Source organism: Lontra canadensis, unplaced genomic scaffold (genome assembly GCF_010015895.1).
Source record: "Lontra canadensis isolate GAN:19392208 unplaced genomic scaffold, GSC_riverotter_1.0 scaffold35, whole genome shotgun sequence".
Lineage (NCBI taxonomy): Eukaryota > Metazoa > Chordata > Mammalia > Carnivora > Mustelidae > Lontra > Lontra canadensis.
This window is the reverse complement of record NW_022631029.1, coordinates 8,857,527-8,871,417: the sequence shown is the minus strand read 5'-3', so window position 1 is coordinate 8,871,417 and position 13,891 is coordinate 8,857,527. Positions and strand designations below refer to the sequence as shown.

General features: G+C 58.2%; 1 protein-coding gene across 8 annotated transcripts in view; it reads left to right on the top strand.

Moving 5' to 3' along the window:
* The first annotated feature begins 438 nt into the window (after positions 1 to 438).
* Positions 439 to 13,891, top strand: part of CACNA2D2 (calcium voltage-gated channel auxiliary subunit alpha2delta 2) — a 138,915-nt gene continuing 125,462 nt past the window's right edge. For 4 of the 8 annotated variants that reach the window (XM_032868147.1, XM_032868146.1, XM_032868145.1 and 1 more), the window contains exon 1: positions 440 to 877. In XM_032868147.1, coding sequence (XP_032724038.1) covers positions 663 to 877 — 215 coding nt within the window. In that variant the 5' untranslated portion in view covers positions 440 to 662. Of the gene's footprint in view, positions 878 to 13,891 lie in introns of all 8 variants that reach the window. The other 4 variants (XM_032868143.1, XM_032868142.1, XM_032868149.1 and 1 more) reach the window with 2 other exon arrangements.

Sequence of the window (13,891 nt, the reverse complement as noted above, 5' to 3'; positions counted from 1 at the left end):
GACGCACTAGGGGTTTGAGTTCAGCACCCATGCCCTCTTCTCTGGTCTGCTAAAGTCTGCCATTCCAGCATTAAACCTGTGACTCCAGGCCTTAAGCCTGTTGAAGGTCGAGCCCCCGGAAGGGTCACACAGAAGCCTGCCACGGGCCGCGGGGCCAGAAACTCCTATCGCCGGTGCGGCGGAGAGGGGCAGGGGGGTCCGAGGCTGGAGGATAGAGGCGCGCACCGGGAGGTCAGCCCACGGTTGGGGCGCAGGACGCGCGCGCACCGGCTCCGCTCAGCCGCGCGGGCCAGCAGGGCCGGCTCGGGGCGGCACGGGGACGAGGGGCGCGCGGGCACGAGCGGGCGCGTGGCCGCGGCGGGGCCGCGCGGGGGCGGGCCGGCCTGGGAGGAAGGCGGGGGAGGGCGGCGCCGGCAGGTTGGCGGCGGCCGCTATTTGAGCGGCGGTCCCGGGCCGGGTGCTCAGAGCGCTTGGAGTCAGCGCGGCGGAGAGATCGCGGCGCGCAACCCGCAGAGGCGCTGCGGCCCGTGCAGCCCCGGAGGCCCCGCGCGAACAAGGCGGAGGAGGCGGAGAGGCCGGATTGCCGCCCGCGCCCCCCCACCCCGCTGCCGCCGCCGCCCCCCCCCCTCCCCTCCCCGCGGCGCCGCATCTTGAATGGAAACATGGCGGTGCCGGCTCGGACCTGCGGCGCCTCTCGGCCCGGCCCGGCGCCGACTGCGCTCCCCTGGCCCGGCCGCGGCCCCCAGCCCGGCCCCGGCGCCCGCCGCCCGCCGTCCCGGCCCCCGCGCCCGCTGTTGCTGCTGTTGCCGCCGCTGCTGCTGCTACCGCTGCTCGCCGCCCCCGGCGCTTCTGCCTACAGCTTCCCCCAGCAGCACACGTAAGTGGCCTCCCCGGCCCGCCGCGGGACCCCGGCCGAGCCCTGCGCGCCCCTCCGCCGCCCGGCCCGCGCCGGTCCCTCCCCGCGCTGGGGCGGGGGCGCTGGGTCCGGCTGCCGGCTGCGCCCAGGGGAGACGGCCCCAAGACCAGGGGCGGGTAGCCGCGTCCCGGGGCTTCTGGCTGCGTCGCGAAACTTCCCGGCGGTGCCCCTTATCCCCCCAACCCCCTAACGGGGCAGAGCTAGATCTGCAAGCCTCGGGATGGGGTGGGGGGCTCCGAGTTTGCCAGTTGATTCCCCTGCCGCTGTCCGGGTGAGAGGGGGACCTAAGGTTGGGTGAGGGGGCGGCCAGCGACCCCTGCCCGGCAGAGCTGGAGCCGCGCGTCTGCCCCACGTTTCGTCCCCAGTGGGGGAACCCGGCGCTTTTGAGCCAGAGGTGGGGGACACCTCCACACCTGTCTTCATTGGCCTTTTCCTTTGACGGGAGGGACTGGATGCAGAGGAGGCAAGCACCTTCTTGTGACCAGTACCACAGAGGTGGTCAGTGTCCCTTGTTCTTGCCCCCTCACTCCGCCTGAGGGGAGGGTCCTCTGGAGAGCCCAGTTGGGAGGTGAAGGTGCTGGGATGGAGGCAGAAAGTGAATGGCAGGGAGGACCCCTGCGTCCTCTTGCTGCTGCTGCCAACCAGGGAATGTCATCTCGTGGCCCTGCCAGCTTCTGCTGGTTTTCATGGTCCTTTTGAGCCTCCTCTTCCTCCCCAAGAACCTGCAAACTTGGGCATCCTCCTCTGGTGAGCTTAGCCAGATGTGTCTGGGGCTCTGAGTGGGTATTCAGTGCATGTGATCTTTAGGACAGCGGCTATTTCTGTGGGCACCCTACCCCAGACTTCTGTCAGTGCCCAAACTCCCCTCACCCCTGTGGCTTTGGGCCGTGGTCACCGCCTTGCTGTCTGTGTCTGTCTCCAGGTCTGTGGAGCTACCTGCCCCTGGACCCCTTCACCAGTCGCCAGGCCTGGGGTTTGGGAAATGAGTAGCTGGGCTGCTAGTGGCCAAGGGGAAGGTTCTGGCCTCAGAGAAGGGGGAGGCTGACTGCGTCATTAGACCATTTCTGCCCAAGGGTAGGAGCCCCTGGTTTTGCCTCAAAACCCGCCGACTCCAGCTTTTAGGTTCTCCCGGATGAGGGAAAAACAAACTCGGGAAAGGCACTGCTCTGAGTGTCTCTTCATCTCGTTGTTTCTTTCCTCACACAGCCTGGCTGTGCTCAGGCGGGTGATCAGTTGGCAAATTACAGGTGCGGCACGGACGTGTCCTCTGTCAACCGTCTGGGTGTGTGTGTGTGTGTTGGGGGGTGCGCAGGGAGAGGAGAATCATATGGAAGTTCAGGGCTCATGGGTGCGTTATTGTCTTTCATTTGCTGTGATGAAAATGGACTTCAACCACGATGTTTAAAAAAGAGCAAAAGCATTATTTTTTTTGTTGTTCTTTTTTCCTCAAAGCCAAGCCACAATATTTTTTCCCTAGCCATTTCATAGCTACTCAAATGAAGGTTTAAATAGATGTGCCTTTTCACCTCTTCCCACCTCGCCCCCCTCTCCTTGCAAACTGCAGTGGGCCAGATGGCCGTTGGGCCTGCATGGGTCTCCGTTGGAAGGACATTGTGAGACCCTGACCAGAGTGGACACCTGTCACTCTGTCCCCAGCAAGAAGACGATGAGGCGGGTGTGATGGCAGCGGCACATTTCCAGCTGGACGCTCTTCTCTTGTCGATAGAGTTGGAGCTAATTTGAGGGTTTGGGACATGTCTCGCAGACTGTAATTAGAGAATGAGAGCGGGGGTGGGGTGGGGGTTGTGCGCTCTGAGGGTCCGGGGGGAAGTGACTAATGTGACGACGACACACTGGGTTTACCGTGACAGCCAGCGCCCTTCAGCTGCCCTGGTCCCGCAGATGCGGATGCCCATTGATCCTTGGAAGGAGGAAGGGGAGGGAATCGAGTGAGGGCCCCCACATGACCGTGGCTGGCCGGAGCGGGGGCTTTTGTTGAACTCACATGAAAGGCTGAGGCAGCTGCCGTGGGGCTGCCTTGCGGGTGGACAGCCTCCCGGAACTCTCCTGGGTCAGCGGCCAGGCTAGGACGAGACGTTGATACAGGTGGCTTTCTGAGCCTCAGCATCTCGGCACTGGGGTGGTGACCGCTCTGTGGAGAGGGCCCTAGGTGGGAAAATCATTTCCTCCTCCACGTCTGGCAGGGCCACAGGGCCCAGCTCTCCGAGCCACTGGGTTTTAAGCCAGCGTGGGTTTGGGGTCTGGTGGCCATTATTTCTGTAATCGCTGTGGCAGCGTGGCTCTCCGCCCATCAGGCGAAGGGACCAAGGCAGCCGCTGGATCAAGGAGGACAGAGGAGTTGCCGCTGGATTGGGAACAGGGTTTTGGTTTTGGCTGCAGAGGGTGGGGGGGACTCCCTCACCCCACTTGGACCGAGATCAAGGTTTCAGACAAGGAGGAGGCCACAGGAGCGAGGACATGTGTGTGCACGTGTGCCCTCATGTGTTTGGGGGTGAAGTTGGGGGAGAAGGAGTCAGAGCACACTGTCCCTTTCACCTGCCTCACCGTTTCCAAATCCGCTCCCTCTGGCCGTGGCCATGAATGGCGAATGGCCACCGCTGCCTGCTAAGGGCAACTGCTTTGCCTCTCCCTGCGTCTTTCTCCCATCTGTCCTCTGGCCCCTCCCCAGCCCCCTTCTTGGGTCCCTCAGCTCCACTCCTTCTCCATTTCCTTGCCCAACCTTCTCATTGCTCTGTGCGCACCCTGCCCACCTCTTTTGTGGGACCTCTGTCCCCTGTTCTCTCGCGTCCCTAGCTTTCTCCGATCCCCGCTGTGGGGCCCTGGCTGAGCTGTGCGCCTGGCCGCACCCTCTTAGCCCACTCTGCCCCATGATGGCGCCGGCCAGCACCTCCCTTCCTCTGGCAGGCCCGGTGGGGACCAGAGAGCGGCCTGAGGGGCATGAACCCACCCAGCAGATTAATGACAGCTGAAGTACGTGCTCCTTTTCCTGAGTGCCCACGACGGGGCACGCATCAGTCTAGCTACAGTTAATGGGGGGTGACGTGTGTCTGTCTGGGCCTCTGAGCCCGCGCCTTCACCTCCCTGTGACTCTCCCTATTAGAGGGAGGCAGCATCACACATCTGGGTCCCCCCCCCCATCTCCCCAGTGACCTGCCGCAGCTCTTGCAGGAGGGAGGGGCTGAGGCCTCATAGCCTGCTGCCTCAACCCCTGGCATGCAGAGCTGCCAAGTGCTCGCGTCCCTCCCGGTGTGGAGCATCTGGGGAGACCCTTGGCTGCCATCCCCCTGGGCCCCACCCATATTGGGCACCTCCTCCGGGCCAGCTATGTCAGAAGAGCCCCTGAGAAGGTGGGGGAACTGTTTTAAGATGAGTCCCCTCATAATCTGTGGGTGAGTCTCACACTACAGTCTCAGTCACACTGGTGTCCCCAAGGAGAGACTGACTCACAAGTGGAGTGAGCTCTTCTACTCTCAGGGCCTCCTTTTCCCTTCTGTCAGTGTGCAGGTGGGCAGCACACGGCACCTCAGATGTGTATGGGCGGACCCTGCCCGTTCCCGGGAGGAGGCAGCTTACGCACATGCCGGGTGTCGGGCGTGTAGGCCCAGCAGGGCTCAAGCACTCGCCTCCAGAGCTGACCCTCTTGTTAGGGTGACCTTGCTTCAGTCTCCCCAACTGAGATCATAGAATCTGCTTAAGAGTCTGGGGGTGAGAATTCCTGCGAGGGGAATGTAGCCTCTAAACATTAGCAGCCGGCCCTAAGGCTGCAGCCTGGCAGGCACCGACCCGCCAGTCTTTCCACCCTGCTCCTGTGGGCTGAGCGCCTTCCTGTCTCCACTTTGCTACTGCTGTCCCCTCATCACTGCATGCTTTCCTCAGGGGTTTAAATACCTCTTTCAAGGTCTGACACCCACACCTTCTGGAGACATCTGGGTTGTGCCCTTAGCTCAGACTGTACCCACCCACGTGGTATATCAGCTCCTAGAGGACAGACACTGGGCCACCTCCCTCCCTCACTCCCTGAAGCCCAGCTTGACTGTGGTGGGGAACATCACCAGGTTAATGGTGGGCCTCCCCTCGGTGAGCTCAGGCCAGGCCCTTACCCACATCACTGCCTTGACCTCAGAACCTGTGCTCATACCCATCCCACAAATGAGGACACTGAGACTCGGAAAGACGAAGGTCCTGCCCAAAGCCCCACAACTCCCAGAGGCAGGCCTGGAAGAGGACTAACCTGTTCGATGCTTAGCATCCCTGCCAGGAGCCTGGGCACATCCAGACAGCGGGCCCAGGAGGTTGGGGGTGGGGACGCAAAACCTGGGGCTTTGGAGGAAAATGAAGAGGCCTAAGACCTGTGAGGCACGCCTAGGTCTTCCAGCTGTAACCTTTCCTGCACTGTCCCTCTGCTCTCCTGGGTCTCAGGCAACCTGGAGGAGGCTGCCTTCCTCGGGCCACGGCTGCCCTGCCAGCCCACATCCACGCCCTTCCACACGTACATAGAAGATCCTGGGGCCCCCGACTCAGGTTTTCCTTTTCTCCAAGGCCTGCCTGGCATGGAGAGGTGGGCAGGAGGGACTTCCTTCACAAGATACCAAGGTGCCATCTTCCCCTCCAGATTCCAGTATGGTTCCAGAGAGAAAGGGGGTGGGGGTGGTTAATGGAAACCTGAGGCTGGATCCTCCAGTCCCTTGGCAGTTTCATTGGCCCCAAGGGGACTTCAGAGGACTCGGACCGCAGAGACCTTAGTAAGGTGTCCCTGCTATAAGGACAGGTGTGGCCTGGGGGGCTAGGGTACTATGCAAGGGCCAGCTGGAGGTTTGGGAGTCAAAGTACGTAGGCCTGTGGCATGGGCCTATCTGGCAGGTAGTGTTGTCTGGGATGTGGGGGCTGGCCTCTTTCTCCTTCCCTTTCCTGTACCCCCCGCCCTGCTGCTGTCCTTGCGGGCTTCTAGATTCAAGATTCGCCTCAGGAGCTAGTGACCTGTGTCTTGAAGTGAGTGAGCTCAGGGCCTCAGGCGGGGGTGGGGGTGGGGGTGGAGCACCAGGGTCTGGGGTACCGTGAAGGCGAGGGTGGGGGCTTTCCACTGCTGGCTGCAATCCCTCCAGCCAACTGGGGAGCTTCTGTTCATGTCAGGGTGGGTTTGTTTTTTTTTTTTTTTTCCTCTGGTGCCTACTGTCTAAACAAGAAGCTACAGAATCAATATTCGTATTCCCTGAGGGAGGTGTATGTGTGGTTTTTGCTTTTTTTCTTTTCCCTTCCTTTCTTGTCCTGTGTAACCTGAAGAGCCTTTTGAGCTGCCTGTGGCTAAGGTTGAGGGTGGGGGGAGTTGGCAGTGCAGGTGACCACCAATGGATTGGGATGCCCCTGGGGGGCTTGCACATTCCCCATGGGGATCTCTTAGAGCTACCCTACAGGAGTCAAGGATGCTGTCATTCAGGCCCACACAGTCTGAGCCCGACTTTATGCAGGCATGACCTGGGGGCTTGGCTCCATCTAGTAATGCCCTGCCATAGGTTTGTTGTCCCTGGGCCTGATCCTGCTCACGGGCCACCTAGTCCTTCTCCCATCTGAGCTGGGCCCCCTCCTTCTGGGGCTGGTCCTCTCCGCAGTGGCTTCTGGCCACTGCTGGCGCTGGTGCCTAAGCTTGTGGGGGATAGGACCCCGCAGACCAGGAGACCCTGTCTAGCGGGGCTTAGGTGAGGGGACTCTTCCCATGGGGAACCTGAGGGGCCTTGCCTTGGGTTAGCCTGGCCCTGGGGACCCTCTGTCAAAGGCAGTTCCAGCCCAATCCGTCAGCTGGGTAGCTGGAAGAGTGGTGACCTTGGACAAGGCCCCTCCTCCCCGTGGGCCTCAGTTTCCTCTCTTCCAGGCTCTTCTGACTCTAGCATTCCAGTAGCCTGAGAAGATGGGTTCAGGGTCATCCCGTTCCTCTTCCCAGCACTCTAGCCACAGAGTGAGGCCTGACCCCCAGCCCAGTTAGACCCCACCTCCTCCAGTGTGAAGAGCCTATGCCTCCCCTCCTGGCCCCTGGCCACACTTTGGGTGTCTTGAAGCTGCTTCTCAGACTGACCCACTTTGAGCTCTAATCAACCTAATTGTTTAGCAGAGAGGGAGGGGTATGGGAAGTCTTTCCTGCTGATCATTAACGAACTCTTCCCACCTTGGCAATGACTCTGTTAAAGGAAGGGGAAAAGAGTGGTGAGAAGAGGGAGGAGTGGCCCCCTCTGCCTCTCTTCCCTGCCCTCTGTTGACGGCAGGTCCCTGGTCCCTTCTTTCCCTGCTGGCCACATCTTTCTGAGTGAGGGCCCTGCTTAGAGCACACCCAGGCTCTGCCACACCTCTCAACAGCTGTGTGACCTTGGGAACATCCTTAGCCTCTCTGGATCTTGGGGCCTCCTCTGTAAAATTGGGTTCCCTCGAGCGTACAGCCTCAAAGGGCTGGGCTATGAAAGGTCCTGAGGGATGGGCCTGGCCCCTGCCCGATAAGGGCATGTAGATCCTGACTCAGTCTGTGAGGGGTCTTAGTCCAGCCAGGTCTGCACTCCAAGTGCCGGGCACCTCTCCCATCACCCACAACAGCCGCAGCGTGGCTGCGCCCTGCTGGCACCCAAGACTCAGCTGTGGTTCCCACGTTTCTGCTCCTGTGCTTGGCCCTTGCCTTGGCCTGTGTGTGGAAGTATCTGAGTGTGCTCGTGTGTGTGTGTGTGTGTGTGTGTGTTTTGTGCTCATGTGTTAGCTGCGTTATGTGAATGCACACTTGTGTGAATGTCCATGTGCATACGAAGATGAGCTTGTGTGTGGGGGGGTGTGCACGTGTGCCCCTGTGTGCTCCTGCTTGTGCATTATTTGTGCACATGCGTGTGGGGTGTGTGTGTGCACGTGCTCACATATACACATAGGGGTAGGTGCATGTGCACATGAGTGCGGGTGTGGGTGTGGCCTTATGTGTGCATGCACATCCGTGTGTGCAGGCAGATGCGGGGTTTATCTCTCTGTCCCCAGAATGTGCTCTTGGTGCCCACCTCCTGCACCTGCCTTTGAAGTTAATGCCAGAGCTCAGCTGGGCAAATGCTGGCAGTGGGGACTAAAGAAGCCGGGTTGTTAGGACCAGTGTTTTGCAAACTTTTATGTCAGGAACAGCCCAAGTTAAGGCTGATCTGGGAAGTTTGATCATCTACCAACTGGCTCGATGACAGTCTGTGAAGGAAACATACAGGCTGCATCCTTGTAATTCAAATTTTTGCAAATTGAATGATAATTTAGATACACTGGAGGACTTGGGACTCAGAGAAGTTTGGTGAGCCTTTTATAAAGTGAAGCATCTTTGCAAGCAGCCCTTCCCTTGGGAATCTGAGGGGGTGGGCATGGAGTTCAGGGTGCAGGGAGAGTGGAAACCCTTGCTGCGTGACCTGGCATTTTTCCCCCTCTTGGAGTGGGTGCTTCTCATTTGCACACCAAGGGAGGGAGACTGGCATCCCTTGGAGCATGTGCTGTAGGTTTGGGCTTCTCCCCCCCAAGGAAGATATTTGTGCAGTCAGTTACAGGCACGATTTGGGGTACAAGAGCTTGATGATCCCCACACAGTCCTCTATTTAGGGCACCTCCCACGAAGTCTCTTCCTTTCAAGGATGAATTTTTGTCTACTGGGTCTTCATAAACACACAGTCTGGGTGCCAGCCCTCTGGGCTGTTGTGCACCCAGCTGAGCTCTGGCCCTGATCTGGTGGGGTGTGGCAGCTGAGAACTGTAAGTTTTGTTCTCCTGGCATTCTCAGGGCCCGTGCGTTATCCGTGCTGGGGTGCCCTAGTGTCCTCCGCATTTTGGGAGGGGGCTTCTGCAAAGAGCAGAGGTGGCTGAGAAGGGCCCTGGAGGCTGCAAGACTAGTGAGGATTCCTGGGGGCAGGGTACCTGGGTGGGACCATCTCCTTGGGCAGTATGGGCCTTGCGTGGTTGCCTGTCTTGGCAAGGACGTATCCCAACCACAGAATGCCATTGTAAGACAAGGAAACTGATGTCTGAGGTGGCAGAGAGGAGCCCTCAGGCCCCACATGTCTTCTGGAGGACAGGGCCCCCATCCCCAGTGCTCAATACAGGTGGGTCAAAGAATGACCCCAGCTTAGCTGTCCTTGCACTATGACATGCAACTGGTTCTTGTAATAAAAACATCCCTGGAGGGGCGCCCAGGTGGCTCAGTCAGTTAAGCATCCAACTCTTTTTTTTTTTTTTTTTAAGATTTTATTTATTTCTTTGACAGAGAGACAGTGAGAGAGGAAACACAAGCAGGGGGAGTGGGAGAGGGAGAAGCAGGCTGATCAGGGAGCCCGACGCGGGGCTCGATCCCAGGCACCCCAAGCATCCAACTCTCGATTTTGGCTCAGGTCATGGTCTCAGGGCCATGAGATGGAGCCCTGAGTCAGGCTCCACACTGGACATGGAGACTGCGTAAGATTCTTTATCTTCCTCTGCCCTCTTACCCCCGGTTCTCTCTCTCCCTGTCCAAAAAATAAGAAAATAAAACCCCTGACGTGGGATGCAGGAGCAATTTGAGGCCTCCTTTGGCAAGTCCTGTAGAGCAAGGTGCCTGGGTGGCTGGAGGCCCCGGCTCCCGGTCTCCCTCTAGGACAGACGAGGGGGCCTCCCTGCCGGTTTAGAGTCAGCAAGACTTCCAGGGTACCCTCAGAAGGGACTGCTTTGTCCCCAGGCGGGCAAGAACGGCCTGATGTGTTCCTGCGATGGGTAGAGGCTGCTGCTTGACTCTGAGCTTCCAGCCTGACGTGGCATTTTAGCAGTGATAACTTCTCTCTGCAGCCCCGTGTTCTTTGCCCGCCGGCGCCGCCTAAAATGCTGCGTTTGAAGCCTTAAAGGTCAGGCCTGGTGCCGCTACCAGTTCCAACAAACAAACAACAAAACAACCCACCTCAGCCCTGCTCGGAGCTTCATTTATCAGAAAAGAGAAACAAGCTGACAAAACAAGCTTCGGTGCTGAGGTTGTCACAGACGGACATTGCTCGTTTCCCCCTGTGAGCTGAGGTGAGGGTGGGTTTGGAGAGAACCTGAAGTCTTCCCTTCTTTCCCTGGACCCTCTAGGCACACTACAGTGTCTCCTGCTGAGGGGTAGCGATGACCTTGCACCCGGGAAGCCTACCATGGGCACAGCCCCACCTCCCAGGCTGGAACTGGAGGCCCTCCTGGGCTGGCTCCGGGCTCTGGCCACTAGCCCTGTGACACTCCAGGCTCCAGCCAGGCCCAGCCACTTGGAGTTCCTAGTAGGAGCACTGGACTTTGTACCTTTTGGCCTTTGCTCATCCTCTCCCTCTGTCAGGCCGGCCTGCTTAGCCCAAGTTCCAAGGCAAAGAGCCCTTCTAACCAATGCCCTCCTCTGGCTCCCTACCCCCGTGGGCCTTTCCAACAACCCTATGCCCCAGTGCACAGGGGCTTCCAGGAGTAGGCATTGAGCTGACAACTACCCCTACAAAAGGCGAGTCTGAAGAGTATATTAGGCTGCAAGGAAAAGAGGCAGTTTTTGCATATACCATGGCAAGCACAGCATGAAGATTTTTTCATCATGGTTAGTCCCTTTATCCTATGACAGGGACCCCAGAGCTGGGTGAGTGGAGGCTGTCATTGAGAACCAAGTCCACACCTGCACTCTGCCTGTCTGGCCTCACTTTTAGTGGGGCTATCTGTTCTTGGCTGACTCCCCTTATGGCAACATAATGGCTGCCATAGCTCCGGGCATCACAGGTACCAGACAACAGGAGTAAAGGGGATACTGGGTTCCTCTTAAGAGGTTGGGAAACCTGGCTCTGAAGCCCCTAGCCAACTTCCCCTAATACCTTATTGGTTAGCAGTGGGTCACATGTCCACTGTCAACCAATCACTGGTGATATAGGGAAAGTGCATTGTGATTGGCTCTGGCTAATCAGGATTTACCCTTGAGCAAAGGATAGGGTCACCTTGAGGCTGGAGGCAGGAGAGATTCTTATAGACTTGGGTTTTGTTAGCAAGAAGCAGAGAGTAATAGAGAATAGGAAGGCAATTTTTGCTGCAGGGTGAGGCCAGAGGACTAAACATGGGGTAGGGGTGAGGAAGAAGGTGGGAGGGGAAGGGAAGGAGGAGGGTATCCATGCTAAAGGAAGCATTTGTTAGGGACTTGGTTATTTTAAATACATCATTTAACTACATCACTATGAGCTGGGCCCTGGGTGATGTATTTCACGTATCCTATACAGTGAGATCAGTCCATTTTTATTCCCATTTCACAGACAAGAAGAATTGAGGTTCAGCAGGGCTGAGTGATGCTGAAATCACCCAGATAGTGGTGGAAGCAGGATTCATACCACAGTACTCAGGTCTGAGCACCCAGCCACAGCCTCATGTGGCCCTTCTACAGCCCACCTCCTCCAGGCAGTCCCCTGACCACAGGACCCTCGAGGTGCCCCCACAATCCTGTGCCCTTCCATCACAGCTGTTCCTCCTTAAGCACTGCCTCTTTTATCAGGCTGAGTTCCCTGGAGCATGGTTTCACAGGGTGCTGGGGCACCCCCTGGGTCCTTGCTGCCAGTGAGCAAACTGAGAAGATGCAGATAGAGGCCACGTCCTACTGCTGCAGAGCTGAGGAAGTGACCCATGGACATGGCCAAGGGGAGGGCCTGAACTTGGCTGGGTGCTGCCTGTGAGACTTGGTTCTAGTCTTGGGTGGGGGCAGCTGCAGCATGGGTGTACTTGTGTGTCTGCTTACTACAGAGAGCACTGGTGTGTCACTGGTTGACTCCTCTGATAGATATGACAAGATCCATGCTCCATTGAGGCCGCATTCTCATGACCTTGCCCCTGGCCCTTCCTGTTATTCTCTGACCTCTGTTCTCTGCACCAATCGTGGGTCCAGGCTGGCCGCAATGTCCAGTGGTTAGTCAGCCAAGGGCACAGGTCTTAGGAGAAGCCCTGAGCTCTGTCTCGCCCCTAGGTCGGGTGCCCATCTGGCTGCTGTTCCCCACCTGTCACATGAAGGATGGGGGCTCTCTGGAGCTGGACTTTACTGGCACAGCTATGAGTCCTCCAGACCAAGACGGGCCTTCTCTGATCTGAGTCTCCTTCTGAGGCCTTCTCCCATTAGCTGGTGGAAGCTGAGGGTACTGTGGCCACCTGTGCATACACAGAGTGGGGGAGCAGGGAAGTCTAGATTCACTCCCCATTCTCCCACCACTCCACTCCACCCTCCATCTTCCAACCAGCTCCACTCCCCACCCCCACCCCTAGCGGTGCCTAGATTTACCTGTGGGAGACTCAGAGGGAGGGAGGCAGACAGGCAGCAAGGTCAAGTATTTAAACCAGACCTTGGCTGCTTCAGTCCCCAGATATTTCAGGGACTTGTGGTGTAGGGACTGGGCCTTCCCTTGCCCTTCCTCCCTCTGCTAGTGTCCTACCCCACCGTAGCCTTGGCCTGTGTCCAGCTCACTGTGGGGATCTGGGTAAGCCACCTGCCCTCCTCCTCTGAGCCTCAGTATCCTCATCATTCCCAGGACCCTCCAGATTGATGGATCCTTCTTCAGCTGAGGACGATGCTCTCCTGCTACTCCATCTGTGTAGCTCTCATCTCTGTCTTACCCTGTAAGCTGGTGCTATGGCCCACAGACAAGGGGCTGCTTCTGATGGGCCCAAGAGTGGATCTCTGCCCTCGAGACTGAGTACCCATGAGGACAGTGCTCATCGTTTTGCGCGGGGGCTTAACAAGCACCTACTATGCATTAAGTGCAGACTAAGCCAGGGAGTGGTTGCAAAGGGCCTTGCTAGCTCCAGGCAGGATCTGCCTGTGGTCCAGCTGACCTCTGTGTGTCCCGGAGTGATTGACTGGGAGTTACTGTTTCCTGAAGCCTCCTCTGACTTCTCCACGTGGGTTAGAGGCTTCCTGGGCTTCCCGAAGGCTCCCTCATTCTTATCTCGCTGTAGACCTTGCTGCCTGCTCTTCAAGGCTGTGGGCCTGGGAGAGACAACAGCAGGGGCCACCTGTCCTTGGCTGGAGCTCCAATCTCACACATACCAAGTGCTCAGTAAATGTTCACTGAACAGAGTCTGCACAGGTGTCTGAAGGCTGAGCTGGTTGTCTTTGGAAGCAAGAGTAACTTTTACATGGTCTGGGACGGGGCCGCCATATGGGCCTGGTTTTGCTGGTGGCATAAGGCAAAGGCCATTCCACACACTCTCTTGTGGCTTTAACAGGGAATTGCCCCATCCCAGGGGCTGACTCCAAGGTCTCCCCTTAGGGGAGAGGGGGCCATGGGGTCCAGGAACCCACAGGTCTATGTTATTTAATTGGGTTGGGGCAAGGCCTAGGGGTCAATATCTTCCAGAGCCACCCAGGTGAGCGAAGGTAGAGAAATGTGGAATTAGGAAAGTAAACACAGGAACTCCCTTTGCCCCCGTCTAGCAAGGGGGGCTGAGGCTTCAAGGCAGGGGAGGTGGGGGCTGACATACTGGTTCTGGGGAGTCTCTGGTTGTGGTCCCTGTGGAAGCCAGCTGTTCCCTGATGCCTGTGCACATGGCCAGTGGCCAGAGTCTGTGGCCTGTCCTAGGGAGATCAACCAGGCCCCCTCAGCCGGCCTGACAGCGCCTCTGCTGACACTTGCTCTCGCCCCGTCTGCCCCACTGACCATCCCACAGCCTGCCCATGTCCCAGGACCTGCCTCCTGGCTCCTGACCGCCCCTTTCTTCTCAGCTATGTGCTGAGCCTGCTCTCTGGGAGCTCACCTTCTGTGGGGGAGACCGCCATGAAAGAAGAAATGGAAGCAAGGCTGAATAAATAATAACTATGCCTGGCTGGTGCTCCACGAGGCATTCAAGAGGCATCCAAGAGACACTGACTCTGGTAGTGGAGAGGGGAGGGGGCGCAGGGCTTGTCCTCTACATGGAGTCCTGACAGGCCTTCTCGGGGTCCCTGCCATTCCCATGGCCCTGGGCC